Below are 15,143 nucleotides of genomic sequence, written 5' to 3'. Positions count from 1 at the left end.
GTGATGAGGAGGGGTTTGGTCTCTTCTCCCAGGCAACAAACAGGACTTGAGGAAATGGCTGCAAGTCGTACCAGAAGAGGCTTAGACTAGACATAAGAAAGAATTTTTTCTCTCAGAGTGGTCAAGCACTGGAATGGCTGCCCAGGGAGGTGGTGGAGTTTCTGTCCCTAGTAGTGTTCAAGAGGCATCTGGATGAGAAGCCACGAGATATAGTTTAGTGGTTTGTTGTAGCTATGGTAATGGGAGGATGGTTGGACTAGATGATCTTGTAGGTCATTTCCAACCTTGTGATTCTATGATTCTATGCCCTTCCTCGTATTGTTTATGATACACTGTTATATTTTATCCAATTAATCAAGTACCAGAGTTTGGCTAGATGTGTCCAGCCATGAGGCTTGCTATAGAAATACAAATACAAGATAAACTCATCAATTATTGTGACAGTCAGTTCTTAATGATTAATCCCGTCCAGAGAAACATGCCTGAATTTTCATTTTCTGGAACATGAGCAGCTTCTGCTCCAAACCACTTATCTTGCTATGGCAAGATTAAAATCCCTGTTAGCTCCTGTTACTTACATGCACACATGAATTCATCTCTCAGGCTTCATCATCTAAGCAAACTAACTTAAATTTTCCATGCTGAAGCATTTTCCCAGCCTTTTTCTCCAGATTGTCAAACCTCCACTTTAAAATGTGCAGACCAGAATGGTGTTTTAGCAGCAATGCCACAGCACAGCAGTGGCTTGACTATCTATATTTAATGTATCGAGGAGGACTACAAAGATGATAAAAAGCCTACAGGGCAACATATATGAAGAGCGGCTGAGGTCCCCTGGTTTGCTCACTCAGAGCAGAGGAGCTGAGGGGAGGTCTCTTGACAGCTGCAGCTCGTCACAGGGAGTTGAGGGCAGCACTGAGCTCTGCTCTCTGTGACAGCAACAGGGCCCAAGGGAACGGCATGGAGCTGTGCCAGGGGAGGGGCAGCTGGGGGTGAGGGACCCCACACACTGAATGCAGGCAGGCATATGTATTTTAGATGCTACCAATCAACTGAAAAATCCCCTGGGCACTTTCTTGTATGAACCAGAAGGCTAGTAATTATTCCTGTCCAACACTAATCCCCACAGCAACCAGCAATTAATCCTCTCTTATCTGAAACATCCATTTACAATGCAATTTTCAAATGCTTACACAATTTTATGGTCTCTGAACTTCAGTCTTGTTTTGTAACTACTGGTTGTCCTTTCCAGGGATCTTGTCAAAAGCTATCCAGAAATGCAGCACACCTGCACCAGCCAGGATGTTATTGGAGAATGCACCCAAAGGCATGGACTTAGTCTGCTTGGCTGGAGCAAGACAGAGCTTGGAGAAGGGTTACTGAGGGATAGGGGAGCTCTCAGCTGGCTCTGCACACTCTGTCTGATGGTGACCTGGGTTTAAGCTTGTGTGACTCTCTGGTGACACCTCAGAACTTGGACTGGAGGATCTCCAAAGATGCCTTCCAATCCCAACTATTCTGTGATTCAGTGAATGGAACAACAAAAGCGTCTTTCAGCACTTCTTGATTTGAATCCCTACAAATTTTTCAATTAGTCAGTTCATTTAGAAGTTTACTGCATATTACTGATTTTATAACATCTGTGAACTGGCTTTGTTCAGTCAGCATACACTTACTTTAAACTTGACCCATACCCAGAAGTCTGCAGTCTCTGGAATAAAAACTCTTCTAGTTCACTACCTTTCCCCACACTGAGATCAACTTGCCATAACCCATTCCTAAAGCCATTGCTTATGTCATCCACCAGCCTTCAAGACTGGGCACGATGTAAGAGTATCAAATCTAGATGATCTTTTTTTCTTAATGAAGATTCTGTGCCTTCCTCCTACAGAAGCTGTTGACAGGTAACACTGAGGTGAGAGCTGCTTTCTTTCCTCTAGATAGCAGAGCTACCAATCTGTTTCCCACGTAATTTCCTTCAACTGTGCCCAGCTGCCCTTTGCAAACATTTAGCACTCAGAAAGCTGAAATTGCTGGTTATTATCAACCCATTAGGTCTAGCAAATTGCTTAACTTCTATGTGTGAAGTCAGAGGATGAGAAATATTATTTTAAGGTTTACGTTTAATATTGATGGCAGACTGCCATCAGAGTGCTGAGTTTTAGCTTTCAAGGAAGATTAAGATCCATGCGGCATTTTCAGACACCTCTAACACTTAGCATCACTAATGCACCTGCTCCCCTCCACTGAGCTGGCAACTGGCTGAATCACACACCAAGAGTCCCCTAAGCTCCAGTGCCACAGTAGTCAAGACATTAATACTGAATATCTGTATCAAGCCCTTTATCTATTAGAACAAAGAAGGGGACAGACTTTTTAGCAGGGTCTGTTGTGATGGCACAAGGGGAAATGGTTTCAAACTGAAAGAGTGGAGATTTAGACTGGACACAGATTGCCCAGAGAAGTGGTGGATGCTCCATCCCAGGAGACATTCGATGCCAGGCTGCAGGCGCTCTGAGTATCCTGATCTAGTTGTAGGTGTCCCTGCTCATTGCAAGGGAGTTGGACTAATGACTTTTAAAGGTCCCTTCCAACTCAAACAATTCCATGACTCTATGATTTGTCATCACCCACACACAGCTCTAAATGTTTTGAGCCTTTTGCTTTCCGCTCCATTTGACCTCCTAGTTTGTGCATCACTGTATCCATATATTCCTCTATTTCTTAGATTTCCTTGCAGACTTGGAGAGTTATTCTTGATTGCTTTTTAAGGAGCACATTCACTTAAAGATGAAAAGTAGGAAACAGTATAGAAACAAAAAAGAAAGAAAAATGTTCCCAGTAGCTAACCTGCTGATGTTCTGAATTTCCAAGGTCCAGCGGGGCTCCAGGTCCTGTCCCTGCAGTAGGATTAAGCCCTCTTTGGTGGTGATGAGCAGGTTGCTGCAGTTTGTGTCAGGTGCCTTTATCGTCTGCAGGAAGTCAACACCACCACTGGGACAAATGGAAAGCAGAGAGGAGATTCCTAGGCTTGTATTTAAGCACCTCAGCATTACCTGCCTGTCCACCCAACAACTTACCTAAGATCTGAACTATTCTTGGAGAGTTTCATCTTTTCCTCAGTGACTGAGGTTAATTTCACATTGTTGTTTCTTAGTTAAGTGGGCTAAGTTCAGATCTATGTTCTTCTGAACATCCTGAGTTACTATAAAAAGCATGGGCTGTAAGATTTCACATTTGTTCCCTTCTTTTATTCCTATCAGGACTGACCCTGACCACAGTTTGGCAGTACTGAGTACAGTACTCCATAGTATTGTTAACAACCAGGAGTGGAAAGGACAGAACTGTATCTAGGAGTGCAAGAAGGTGCACATCTTCCCTTCTGCTTCCAGCAGAAGCAAGATTATAAGTTTGCCTCCTACCTGTAAATGTCAATAAGCTCTGACAAATTTACAGATCTGCGCTTTTCCCACTCAGGCTCCTCCTGATGCAGCATCATAGGAAAGCTGTCCCGGTTTCTGGCTTGGGTAAAGATATCCCTCAGGGCAACAGCTTGAACATTACCTGCCAAAAAGAGTAAAGATGAACAGTCCTGCCTGCAAAGGTTAATTTCATAATAACACAGAGGGTCCTTTGGACTTCTGCAGTTATGGCAGAATGCAAAGGAAAGCCCAGAGTTATATCTTCCTTGGAATGATGCACCACTGGCAGAGGTGGCTTTGGGAAGCTTAAAGGTACTCCAGGCTAGCAGACATTGATACTCTTCCACTGCATAGCAGTAAGACTTCTTCACATGCCCTCTGCTCCCAGATTTCACAGTACAAGGCATAGTAGAGACATCTCAGGAATACTCTAAGCCAATTTAGGGAAAAATAATGTAAAAATAATATTCTTTTTCAGTAAGGTGAAGTACTTGAGAGTCAAAGTGCATCTTACCAAAACCAAACAGGATGTAGATGGCTCCCCGGCTGGTGATATGGACTTGAGGGCCAATTACTTTCCCTTCTCCAATGACGTTGTACTTCACAGGCCCGCCCAAAGCAGCCCCAGTCTTTCCTGACACCAAGACGAAAAACACATCAGGCTGCAAAGACAGAGATGTAGAAATTTCTGGCAGTGCTTTCACATATTTGTGCTCTCAGAATCTTGCCTGGTACCCACAGCAAGAAGCTCTGTTGCTCTTTCTCCCCACAGCAAGGTCTAGCTAGTGGTCTCTCTGCTCAGCTTGGCTTCCTGGGATTCTTACATTCATGTTTTTCTCTTGTCTGCAAAAGCATCAAAGACGGAAGGGACTTCAAAAAACTGAACTCCTCTAAGAATAGTAATGCTAGAATTATGGGGAGGGATGAGCATTGAGGAAATCTGCACTTGATCACACAACTATTCACCACCTAAGGTGAACGGAGTGCTCTTTTCTCCAGTGATCTATCTCAACATGGTTTTCTATATGGCTGTTAGACAGTCACTTCAAATCAAGCATTCACTGAGTGGAAACAATTCTTAAGTCTCAGCCAGGGCTAAATAATAACCCTTTTGTTCATTCCCAGCTGATAAGAAATGCAGGTAGTGCTATTATTGCTTGATCTCACTGTTCTGACCCACTGAAAGAAAGAAGGTGCTTTTCAAGCAGATCTAAGAGAACAAACATTAGGGGCTCTTTAATCTCTTGTTATAACCTTTCTACACTGAGGTCCTCAATTTTCCTCTAGATAGTCAAGGTCCTTTCTAATCTTGAGCACAGACATGCTGTACCTGTGTTTCTTTGAGGGCCAGAACAACAATATCCCTAATCCCATCTCCATCTACATCTGGAAGAGTTGCAGCAGGTGCAGCCAAGATCCCATCTGAAAGGTGAATGGAGTTCAGTGTCCAGATGGTCTTGCCTGTGGAAAGAACAGGATGAAAGAGATCTTGGGGAACCAGTGGGCATTCCCAGACAGTTCAACAAAACCTTCTTGAAGGAAAAAAAGAGCTTGTTTTCCTTATTCTCTGAGAAAACAAAAGACAAACACAGGGTCAAGAAACACCGGGAAGTGTAGCACATTTCTTCAGACTGGCTTTAAGCTGTGTCTTTGTTCTGCTGTGCTTCTTTCCCTGTATCTCTCTAAACAGACTTTTGCCCCAAAATCTTCCTGAAATAGCAGGGCATATTTGAAGTTCACTCTTGGAAGGAGAACCTAAATATGAATTGCTTTCCACAGCTAGCAATACAGACTGTAGATGGATGCCAGGAAAGAGAACAGATGGGCAGTTCTGATATTCAAAGTGCAAATCTGTGTCTCCATTAAATTCCCAGCAGCAAATAGCCACTCCAGTATAAAACACTCACTCCACCTCGGGGTGAAAGCATGTTAGCAGACGTGATGTCAAACTGTTCAGCATTCCAGCATGGTCCCAGCTGGAAACTCAGTAAAACCTGTTTTGCAGGTCAGCTGATAAATACTCAAAAAAAAAGAAACCAGAAATGAAATGTAATGCTTTTACTTCTCCATAATTCTTTTGTCAGTGCTTCTCCTTTTTCTATCAGTTTAAAATTACTTTGCTGCTGATACTGCTGTGTAGGACAGACTTTATTCCTACATGACAAAGGAAATCAAAGGCCAAACCTATAAACATTCACGCACATTATTAACGCTACTACTGCCTATGGTCATGACAATGCAAACACAGGGCTGTGCATATGATCAATCTCTAAAAACATTTGGAAAGAATGTTCTGCTGCTCACTGACTGGATCTGTGACTTAAACACAAAGTTTCCTGTATTTCTCCATTCTGTGTTCTAATTCCAAAAACATTCTCCCATAGAAATCTATGAATACTTCTGCTAGTAAATAAATGTGGCAGAACAAACAGATACCAAAGAATAAAGGTGCATGTGACCAAGTGATTAAAAATGCAGCATTCATTCATATCTACTCAATTCCTGTATGGGCCTAGTTTCTTTGGAAACTTTATCTAGCTGTAGCATACCTCTTTACATAACAGAGTTCTCTGAGTCTGGTGTTCAGCTTTTCAGCGCCATTAGTTAGGTGCAGAGCTGTACTAACAGCTACACGTTGATGAAGACAGATCTTGTATATTCTTTGTGCCATGGAGATGTTATAAGACAAGATAAACATTTTGAACAGTTCTGAAGTGGTAGGGTAGAGATACTGCCAGAGAGCATCAAAGGTTTGAATGCTCTTTTCTCTTTTATAACTTGAAAATTGTCAGTGTATTGACCCTTCCCTGTGTGTCACTAATAACAGCCACAGTTAGTAATTGACTCTACCTGTGGAGGCACTAAGAAGGCTGAGGAATTTAGCTGTTCCTGTCACAAGGCAGATGGGCTCTGCTGGTGACCCCAGTGACAGCCCTTTGCACTGCACACTCCGAGTCTCTTCTGGAAGCTGGATGGACCACAGGGTGCTGCCATTCATACCAGAAAGGGCCACCACCGTCACAGAGGGCGTAGAGACACCTGGAAGAGACAGGAGGAAGAGAGTAAAATCCTTTGCCATCAAAGGCTATGTTCACACTGCCTTTGGTCCTTGTGCTTGAATTTCAGTTCTAGCTCCTGGAGCTGAGTGGCTCAAGCCAGCTCTATCCACACTGCGTTAAAGCAAAGGTCAAATCCCACTCTATGACTTAGTCTTTCTGCCAGCAGAATCTATCAGTGACTTTCAGATAAGTTAGGCTATAAGCCAACAGCACAATCAAAGCTGGTGTCTGGACATGAGCTAACAGCAAGAAATGTGGTCAGGTGGGCACAGAGGAACCAAGCTCCTTCCAGGGACAACCTGCTCAGCTGTGCCAAATCATTCTGTTATTAAACCAGGCTGATCTTTCTGATGCCCTCTTCCTCAGACCAATGGACACTATTGAGGAGATGCTTTAGGTAATTCCCAAGGCAGCTGCTGCCTCATGTGGAAGGCCTGGGCTGTCTGAGCAGCAGCAGGTGACTGGCAATCTGAGAGCTTTCTCTGTTGTGGTTTTAAATGAGTTTTTGTCATTGTTGTGAGAAATAGACTGAATGCAACAAATTGGTGTAACTCAGGGTCTTTTCCTAATTCACCAGTTAGTACAAAATAATAGTGAGAAAAGGTGCCCCATGCTCTTTAAATAGACTATTGGCTCTGATTTCAACTTTTAGCTCAGCCTGCCCTTATATAAAACTGTAATCTCCACCTTTCATACCATAATTTAGGATATGAACTTCCACACATTTCAAGATAACAACAGTTCCTGTTGGCTCCTGTTTTACTGGCAAAACTCTTCATGACTTGATTACATGGAGGTACTGAGTCTACTCTCTAAACCAAACTTAATCACTTGTCAAACTGAAAATCACATGGCTTATGCTAAAGAGTTGTCTCAACATAAATTCTTTTTATTAGAAGGGAATGGTCGGCAGGGATCAAGAACTCCTAATTCTTCAATGCAGCTCACAACTGTAGTGTGTACAAGCTGGATATACAGCTAAGAATGTCACAACTTAGTCTATCAGGTAACTACTCGAAGAATATCTCTATCAGACACTGCGTGAAGACTTTGAGCACAAGCTTGAGGAGGGTTGATGTCCAGCTACCTAGGTATAGGATGGAGATATGCTTACACCTGCTTTCCTGCCTGCTTTATGTCTCCTAGCACAGCATTAGCCCAGGATGCAGCTAGGTATGGCTAGTTCCATTTGGAGCATGCTAAAAACTGCACGTATGTCCGTGATGAAAGAGAAACAAGTACAGTGCAATGGCAAAACACAGAACATAAAGACAACCTCTACAAACTGAATACAGCTTTCACAACAACAGTCTCTCTCTCGTGTACTTCATATAAAACTTAGTTTGCACAATTTTCTTTCTGCTATTTTTCTTTTTATAGGACTTCTACCTCCTTGCTTTTAAATAGTAGAAGTAGAGTGACTGAGTCTTTTAGTGAAGGGTTTTGAGAAGTAGCACAGTGAAAAAAACAACACCACCACCTTATTTCTGATTGCTGTTTGTAGTGCAGTGCTTTCTGACCACTTTATCTCTGCTTGCAGATCAAGGACAGAGAGATGGACAAATACAGGACAGAGAGATAGACTCACCCCAGGGACTGGTAAGGGGAAAAAGGTGACTGCAAACTATTTCTGAAGCATAAACAGCACGATAAAGCACAGACACAAAACAGCAGCCAATTTAGTGGGAATAAACCCTAACAAAACAGGATTTGCAGTGGCAGCAACATTTCCCAACCACTGTATGAATATCCAAAGGTCTGTATTGACAAGGACAGGAAAAAGAGCAGAAGGCACTTACCCATGACACTGGCATTCATCAGGGCTGTGAAGACGATGAGAATATCAGGGAGCCCATCACCATTCACATCACACAGCTCCAGTGGGGATAACACACCACCTACAACAGTCACAGAGAACCACCACGCTGTTAACAAAGCAGCCACCCAGCCAGCTCTCTGCACTGGGAGCAGAAGGCTGGCACCAAAAATACTCATGGAACCTGCTAAGGAATGATCAATGCCAGGCAGCTCCCATCATGGCTAGATCTTTTATTGCATGTAAAAGAAGAAATGTAGCATGCGGGTCAGAGAAAGAAAGGAAAAAAATAGAGGAGCTAAAAGGGAAAAAAAAAACAAATGATGTCTGCTTCCCACTTCACTTTCTGAGGTGACGTGGGAGTCATGTATCTTATGAAAGGCTTAGATTTGGAAGCTGGGGCAGAAAGCAAGGAGGGAGAGACATATCTAGACTTGGCAGAAATTATTTCACAATACTGCAGAGGTCAGAATGGGAGATACTTTAGAAATGTTACCAGTGGCCTGTACAGGATGACAAAAGATTCCAAATGTTGATTTACAGATTCAAGCAGGGCAAGACAACAGAAATGAGGTTAGTTGAGCCAGTCAGGAGACATAAAGACCTCTATCCCTCTCTTCCCAAACTCCCACACACTTCAGTGCGGAGGTGCTGGTGAAACTCAGGGTCTAGAGAGGGAGGCATTGTGTTTTAAAGTGGGCATCTCCATCTGAAACAGAGCACGCCTTGTGGACAAAAAGGCAGGATGGGAAAAGAATCAAAATGCTTTTTGGTGTTGACAGAAACAAGATTTTGTGATCTACTGCTGTCAGATTTCACAGGCCTCAGCTTGAAAAGTGAGCAGGACAGAGCCTCCTGTCTTTTACCTCGGAGCATCTGCAGTGGTGAGGAAGGGTCTCTGTTCTGAGCTGGCTCTCCCAGATAGGTCTCTCCCGCCGATGCCCAGCCTGGGAGCTGCCACCTCCCCCATGCCAGATGCTGTTCCTGGGGCTTTCTCACCTGCTCCCTGACCTAGGTTGTGGTTCCAGGTGTTATGCAAGTCCCTAGGGGGACAGGGAATTAGAAACGCACACACCAGCACGAGAATCATTGAGATCACCACGGTGAGCAAAAAGACTGCTGTGCGTAGGTATGGCATGAGGGAGGGAGCAGCCTTCTGCTCCAAGCTCCCAGCTGCCTCTGCAGGATAGCCCTCAGGTGCACATTCTGACGTGTGCTGCTTCGTCATCCCAACCTCCACGTCGGAATCGGGATCCTGCACCTCCTCAGGGGGGCTCTTTCCATTCTTGACACCCCCATTTTTCTGTATGTTGAGTACAAGGTCATCTTCACTTTCATCACTATCGGCCTGAGTGAGAGGATCATACTCTCCAAGATCCGGGCTCTTCTTTCCTGTGGAAAGAGATGGAGAGAGACAACAAAGCCTTCACTCCTTGCTTTTTCAGGACCTAAATGGAGAAAAGGCTGCAGTGAGCCAAGAGTTCCGAGTGACAGCTGTGAGAAAAGATACTGTCCAGTTTATTTTATTATTATACATAAGTAAGTAAGTATATTTTTCTGCTTTGTAGTGAGTCATACTGACAGAAGTCATGCTTAGCTCTCTTGAGTGCCTAAGGTGCAGCACTCCCCTGACTTCAGGCTGAACTCCTTTAACACTTGCCAAACTCTAATCCCAACACAGCCTCTCTTCTCCTGTAGGCCGTGTTCTTCAAGGGGGGCTTCTGAAACCCACTTTTCCCTTGCTCCTCCTGCCTGAACCAAGCAGCACTGCTGCTTCCTAGGGTGCTGTATTTGCTGTCCTGCTTTGTGTAGGATGGAATGAAGGATGGATGGAAGCAGAGCACTGGGCAAATTATCAATGGATATCAATTCCTTGATGAGGACAAAGTAAGCGATTTCACTCTTCTGGATGAGTATATATTCTGTTTTCTAAAGGGATGAGGGATGTTCTTGCAGCTTGCTCTGAATGGTTCAGCACTGTAAGATGGAGCACTCCAGCTCCTACACTAAGAAACCAGTGCTCCTCCTCTGTTTCTGATCCCATTCAACACAGCTGACAGCATGCATCCAGCCTTGCTGAGAGATAACATAGCACTGATGTCTGATACAGGTGGTGGTATGAGAACATACCTTAGCTCTAGGTGTCTTCCCAGCTCCCACCCCTGTGCTATGGATGCGTGACACACAGATGATTCTCCCCCTAGCCCAAGCCAGCCACAAGGAGCATGACAAGTGCTGGTGCACAGCCTGGTCTTATATCATGGCATAAGGCCAGGGCCATCTGTTTGCAGGGTAGGAGAGATCAGGCAGTCTCACTGCCCTGAGCTACGAGGGGAGGAGCACGTCTCAGGGAGCAGCCTCGAGCCACCAGCCTGGGCATGGAGCCATGGCCACTGCTCTGATGTTTATAAGGTTTCGGTCTATTTCTCTCTCTCCTATTCCAAGCTTGGATTTTTTTGTCCCAGATATCTGTCTCATTTCCCTTTGCCTAAAAGCCGACCTGAGAGAGGAACTAACTTGTGTCTGAAGATGCTTGAAGTTACACACGCAAGGCATAAGTAAGTAGCAAAGATACACAAGCAGTAGCCATTCTTAGACACTAAGATGCTGGGAAAGTTTTACTGAACAGAGATTAAAGGGCTCTCTTGGTTATTCTTACCGTATTAGGTAACATGTCTTACTTGGAGCAAATCTATACCTAGAGGAGTGTGTTCATTTTAGGATACTCACTACAAGAAAGACACGGAGGCCTTGGAATGTGTCCAGAGAAGGGCAACAAAGCTGTGGAGGATCTGGAGCACAGAGAACTGGGATTGTTCAGTCTGGAGATAAGGGGACACAGGGCCTGACCTCAAAAGCATACAGCTGTCTGCTCAGAGACTGCAGTGAGAGAGCAGTGTAAATTTCCCAGACAATGCTAAAAGGGAATTGAGCAAAACCAAGACATTCCAAAGTGGTCTCAGTGGCAGAGTATTCACAGCGTCTCACTACTGACCAAGGTGTGACAGTTCAAGACTGCCCAGAGTGGTATGAAAAATAAATGCTGCTGACCCAAGAGTAAATGGTACTTCTAAAAACTGGCCTGAGAAATCAAAGGTGGACAGTTCTGATATTAATCATACTGCTCCCAGTTTTGGAAACAGGTGTGCTCCAAGTACATTAGACAAACAGCATGCATACCCTTTAGACAGATCATGATTTGTTTTGTTATTTTAATTCCAAACAATCAGAAGACTGAAATCTGTTGTTCATCTCTAGGGCAACTAGAAGTATTGACTTTTGAAATGAGCTTTAATTGGTACAGCATTGATCTGGATCTCTAAGAAGCAGAAAGAACCTTGAAACTATGGCTTACCCACTCCTTGAGCTGACTGTAATTGAGATGCTGAGTATGTCAACAATCATGTCAACCACCACTGATGTTCTGTAGCAGGAACATCTTGGCTAAGAACCAGGTAAGAATTCCAAATTCATTTGTTAGAGTCTAGAAAGCAGCTGTGACACAAGTAATGGTTAACTGGTACTCACATAAGGCGCAATAAGGTAAGGCATAAAATGTCCAGCTGATTTTTTTGAAGTATCTTAAGGGAAGACACTGCCCTTAAAACCAGATCCTGGAGCACTCACCCAGCCTGTGGAAAAGCCAATTGCATATCGAACTTCAGAGGATTCAAATGCTTGCTTCCCACTGCCAAAAAATACCCTACCAAATGATCTGTAGGTGCTCTAAAAACACACCTGGAAACCTGGTATAGGCACGCTCAACTCAGCCCCCAGTGGCTGATCTACGGTGCAGATAGGGAGTCACACATGATTCACCTGGCTGGAGGGAGAGCAGAAGGAATGTGACTCTTTGCTTGAGTTTTAGGTCAATTGCTGTGACCTAAAACATAGAGAGACGTGAACACAGTTCAGGCTGTGTGAAAACAACAGTATCAGACGATTCAGAGAATTAAGATTTACTGATAAATGTCCCTGAAGTCAAATTCTTTCCTTCGTGGTCAAGTCCAATGCTCAGGAAGTGGGAAGGCAGTCTGCCCAACAAAAGATAGTTAAAGCTGCCTCTGTGCTAAGTGATCAGCTGTCAGAAAATCCATTGTTCCCATGCAGTTTTCAGATCTCCAGTGTTAAAGTTAAAATGCTAAGAACTGAGCGGTCCTTTTGATCAAAATCTCAACCTATCTCCTGAAATAACAATCACTGCATAACCTTCATGATCCTGTGCTAAAGAAAACAGACCCTGGGCCATTCTGTGGCCTCCAGCATGTAACAGACTTACATAACTCACATCCTGTTATCTGCCTTTTGCATAAGGTCTCTAAGGCCATGCAAACCTTTCACTCTACTGACACAACATTCAGATCAATGGTCAGTTTCCCTACTGCTTTGTGTTTTCTTCTGCAGCTGTCACAAATAAACAGCTTCTCTTCTGACCCGACCTAACTTGTTCTATTCCTCTTTTTCCACAGCACTAATGACAAAACAGAAGTTCTTAGTCAATGGCCTGTGGTTACCAACAATCAGAGGAACTGCTGCTTGTGGTCTGTGGATAAGTTACCAGTCCTGACACCCTGGGTTATTTAGCAATCCCTGAGAAGAAATAAAATAACAAAAAAGGAAGATTTACAAAGATCAAAGAGAGAGAGAATGCCCCATTGTTAACTTTCAAGGGAAGCAGACCTCCAAAATGCACTGACTTTGAAAACACCCTGTGTGTCTGCTGGATAGTACTTCTTGCAGCAGCAATTCTTGGGACTCCTGCAGCAGTTGACTGGGATCTCCAAGAGAAGAAAAGATCAATTGTGCTCCAACTTGAAAAGGAGGCACCTGTGAGGTGAAATGTGTTGGAATCAAGTCCTGCTTATCATGAAATATTCATTACTAGTGCCTTGAATGATATTAAATTGCCATCTTTCTTTCTGATTTTCAGGAAATGCATCTATTTGTACTCACTTTGGAGTGAAAAGAGCAAACCTTGGACTTTACATAAGTGCAATTTCAGTGCATTATTCCAGTGATGACATACTGATTCCAGACTCCTTTGTACTTGCGCCAGGCTTCTGTTTATTCTTCTGTGTTTCAGTGGTTGGCAGGCACCCATCATTGGGTACAGCAGAAGTATCTCTAAGTCCATGGGGAGACAAGTTGCCACATATTGATGTAATTAATTTAATGAGATGCAGCAAAAAAACACCAGCCATAGCAACAGGTTTTCTGCTTTCTCATTGCTGTTGAAAGGTGCGTTTTTCAGGAGCTGACCATGCAAACAAGGTATGATACAAGCAATTTCACCTAAAGACTTATAAAAGCCTTTCTCAAATCAGTGCATCAAATGGTACATCTCAAATGCTACTCATGAAGATCTCAAGAGAGATGCTGTCTTATGGTTCCCCTGTGTTCACACACCAACACACACACATCCACTTGTTTGCATTTTCCTACAGAAACTTCGTGTACAATGAAGTTTCCTCTCATTGAGATCATGGAAGTGTAGAATCATTAAAGCTGAAAAATACCCTCAAGATCACCAAGATCAACCATCAGCCCATCCCCACCATGCCTGCTATGTCCACATCCACACAGTTCTTGATCAACTCCAGGAACGGTGGTTCTACCACCTCTGTGGGCTGTGCCTGGGCAGCACCACTCCTTCAGAGAAGAAATTTTGTTCCTAATATCCAAACTGATCCTCCCCAGGTGCAACTTAAGGCCATCACCTCTTGTCCTATTGCTGTTACCTGGGAGAAGAGGCTGAGCCCCACCTCACTACAACCTCCTTTCAGATTGTGTAGAGAGTGATGAGGTCTCCCCTGTGCCCTCTCTTCTCCACACTGAACAATCCCAGTTCCCTCAGCCACTTCCCATCAGACTTGTGCTCCAGACCCCTCTCAGCTCTGCTGCCCTACTCTGGACACATTCCAGTGCTACATGTCTTTCTTGAAATGAGGGCCCCAGAACTGAACACAGCACTTGATGTGTGACCTCACGATCAGCTCCCTGCTCCTGCTGGCTGCACTATTTCTTATCTAATCCAGAATGCTGATGGCCTTGGCCACCTGAGCACACTGCTGGCTCACATCCAGCCAGCTGTCAGTAACACCCCCACATCCTTAGAGATGAGCCGTGCCTCAATCCCCCGGCTGTCCCAGAGGCAGGACGTGCTCAGGAGGCACCATCTGAATGCCACCAGGTGCGCTGGCACTGTCCCCAGCCCTGTGCCACTCCATCCAACGGCAACCAGCAAACTCAAGTTCTGGTTTCGCAACATTTTTGGTTTTTTTTCAGAGCCTTTTAATACCCCCAGCTGAAAAGAATGGTTGGACTGCTGCTCGCTGCCTTATCTTGGAAAGATCTGGTTCCCGACACAGCAGTCCCTTATTGTTGAATAGCCTTTCATCTTGCTTAAGATCTCTGGCTGGAAACCATGAAGACGTGGTAAGCGGCCTTTCAACACGTACCCAGATGATTACACTTACACCTACGTTCCAGACCGCTTTTTTGGGGTGAAAAACGATAACGTCCAGCCCTGTTCCAACCCACCCCTACTCCGCCGCTTCCCACGACGGCCCCGACCCCGCAGGCGCTGCCCATCCCCACGTCCCCGCGGCCGCATCCTCATGGCAACGCACCCGCTGCCCGACAACAGAAACCCCGCAGGTCACGACGCCGTCAGAGCCAGGCCCGGTCGCGGTGCGGCCGCCTGAACCCATTGCGGCCCGGTGCCGCGCTCCGTCCCCACCGCAAGAGCGAGACCCCCTTACCCGGCAGCTTCAGCGCCCGGGACAGCACCGTAGCCATGCTGGAGTGGAGTAGTGCGCATGCGCACCAGCAACCCTCCTCCCTGCC

General features: G+C 44.8%; 1 protein-coding gene across 1 annotated transcript in view; it reads right to left on the bottom strand.

Moving 5' to 3' along the window:
* Positions 1–15,143, bottom strand: part of FAM234B (family with sequence similarity 234 member B) — a 20,839-nt gene extending 5,696 nt beyond the window's left edge. The window contains exons 1-8 of the mRNA XM_015859894.2: positions 15,059–15,143; positions 9,297–9,689; positions 8,281–8,379; positions 6,273–6,461; positions 4,753–4,883; positions 3,937–4,084; positions 3,423–3,564; positions 2,851–2,994 (exon numbers count right to left, since the gene is read on the bottom strand). Of these exons, the coding sequence (XP_015715380.2) occupies positions 2,851–2,994; positions 3,423–3,564; positions 3,937–4,084; positions 4,753–4,883; positions 6,273–6,461; positions 8,281–8,379; positions 9,297–9,689; positions 15,059–15,095 (1,283 nt within the window). The 5' untranslated portion in view covers positions 15,096–15,143. The remainder of the gene's footprint in view (positions 1–2,850; positions 2,995–3,422; positions 3,565–3,936; positions 4,085–4,752; positions 4,884–6,272; positions 6,462–8,280; positions 8,380–9,296; positions 9,690–15,058) is intronic.

This window comes from Coturnix japonica, chromosome 1 (genome assembly GCF_001577835.2).
Source record: "Coturnix japonica isolate 7356 chromosome 1, Coturnix japonica 2.1, whole genome shotgun sequence".
In the NCBI taxonomy this organism is placed as follows: domain Eukaryota; kingdom Metazoa; phylum Chordata; class Aves; order Galliformes; family Phasianidae; genus Coturnix; species Coturnix japonica.
This window is presented reverse-complemented; position numbering and strand designations above follow the sequence as displayed.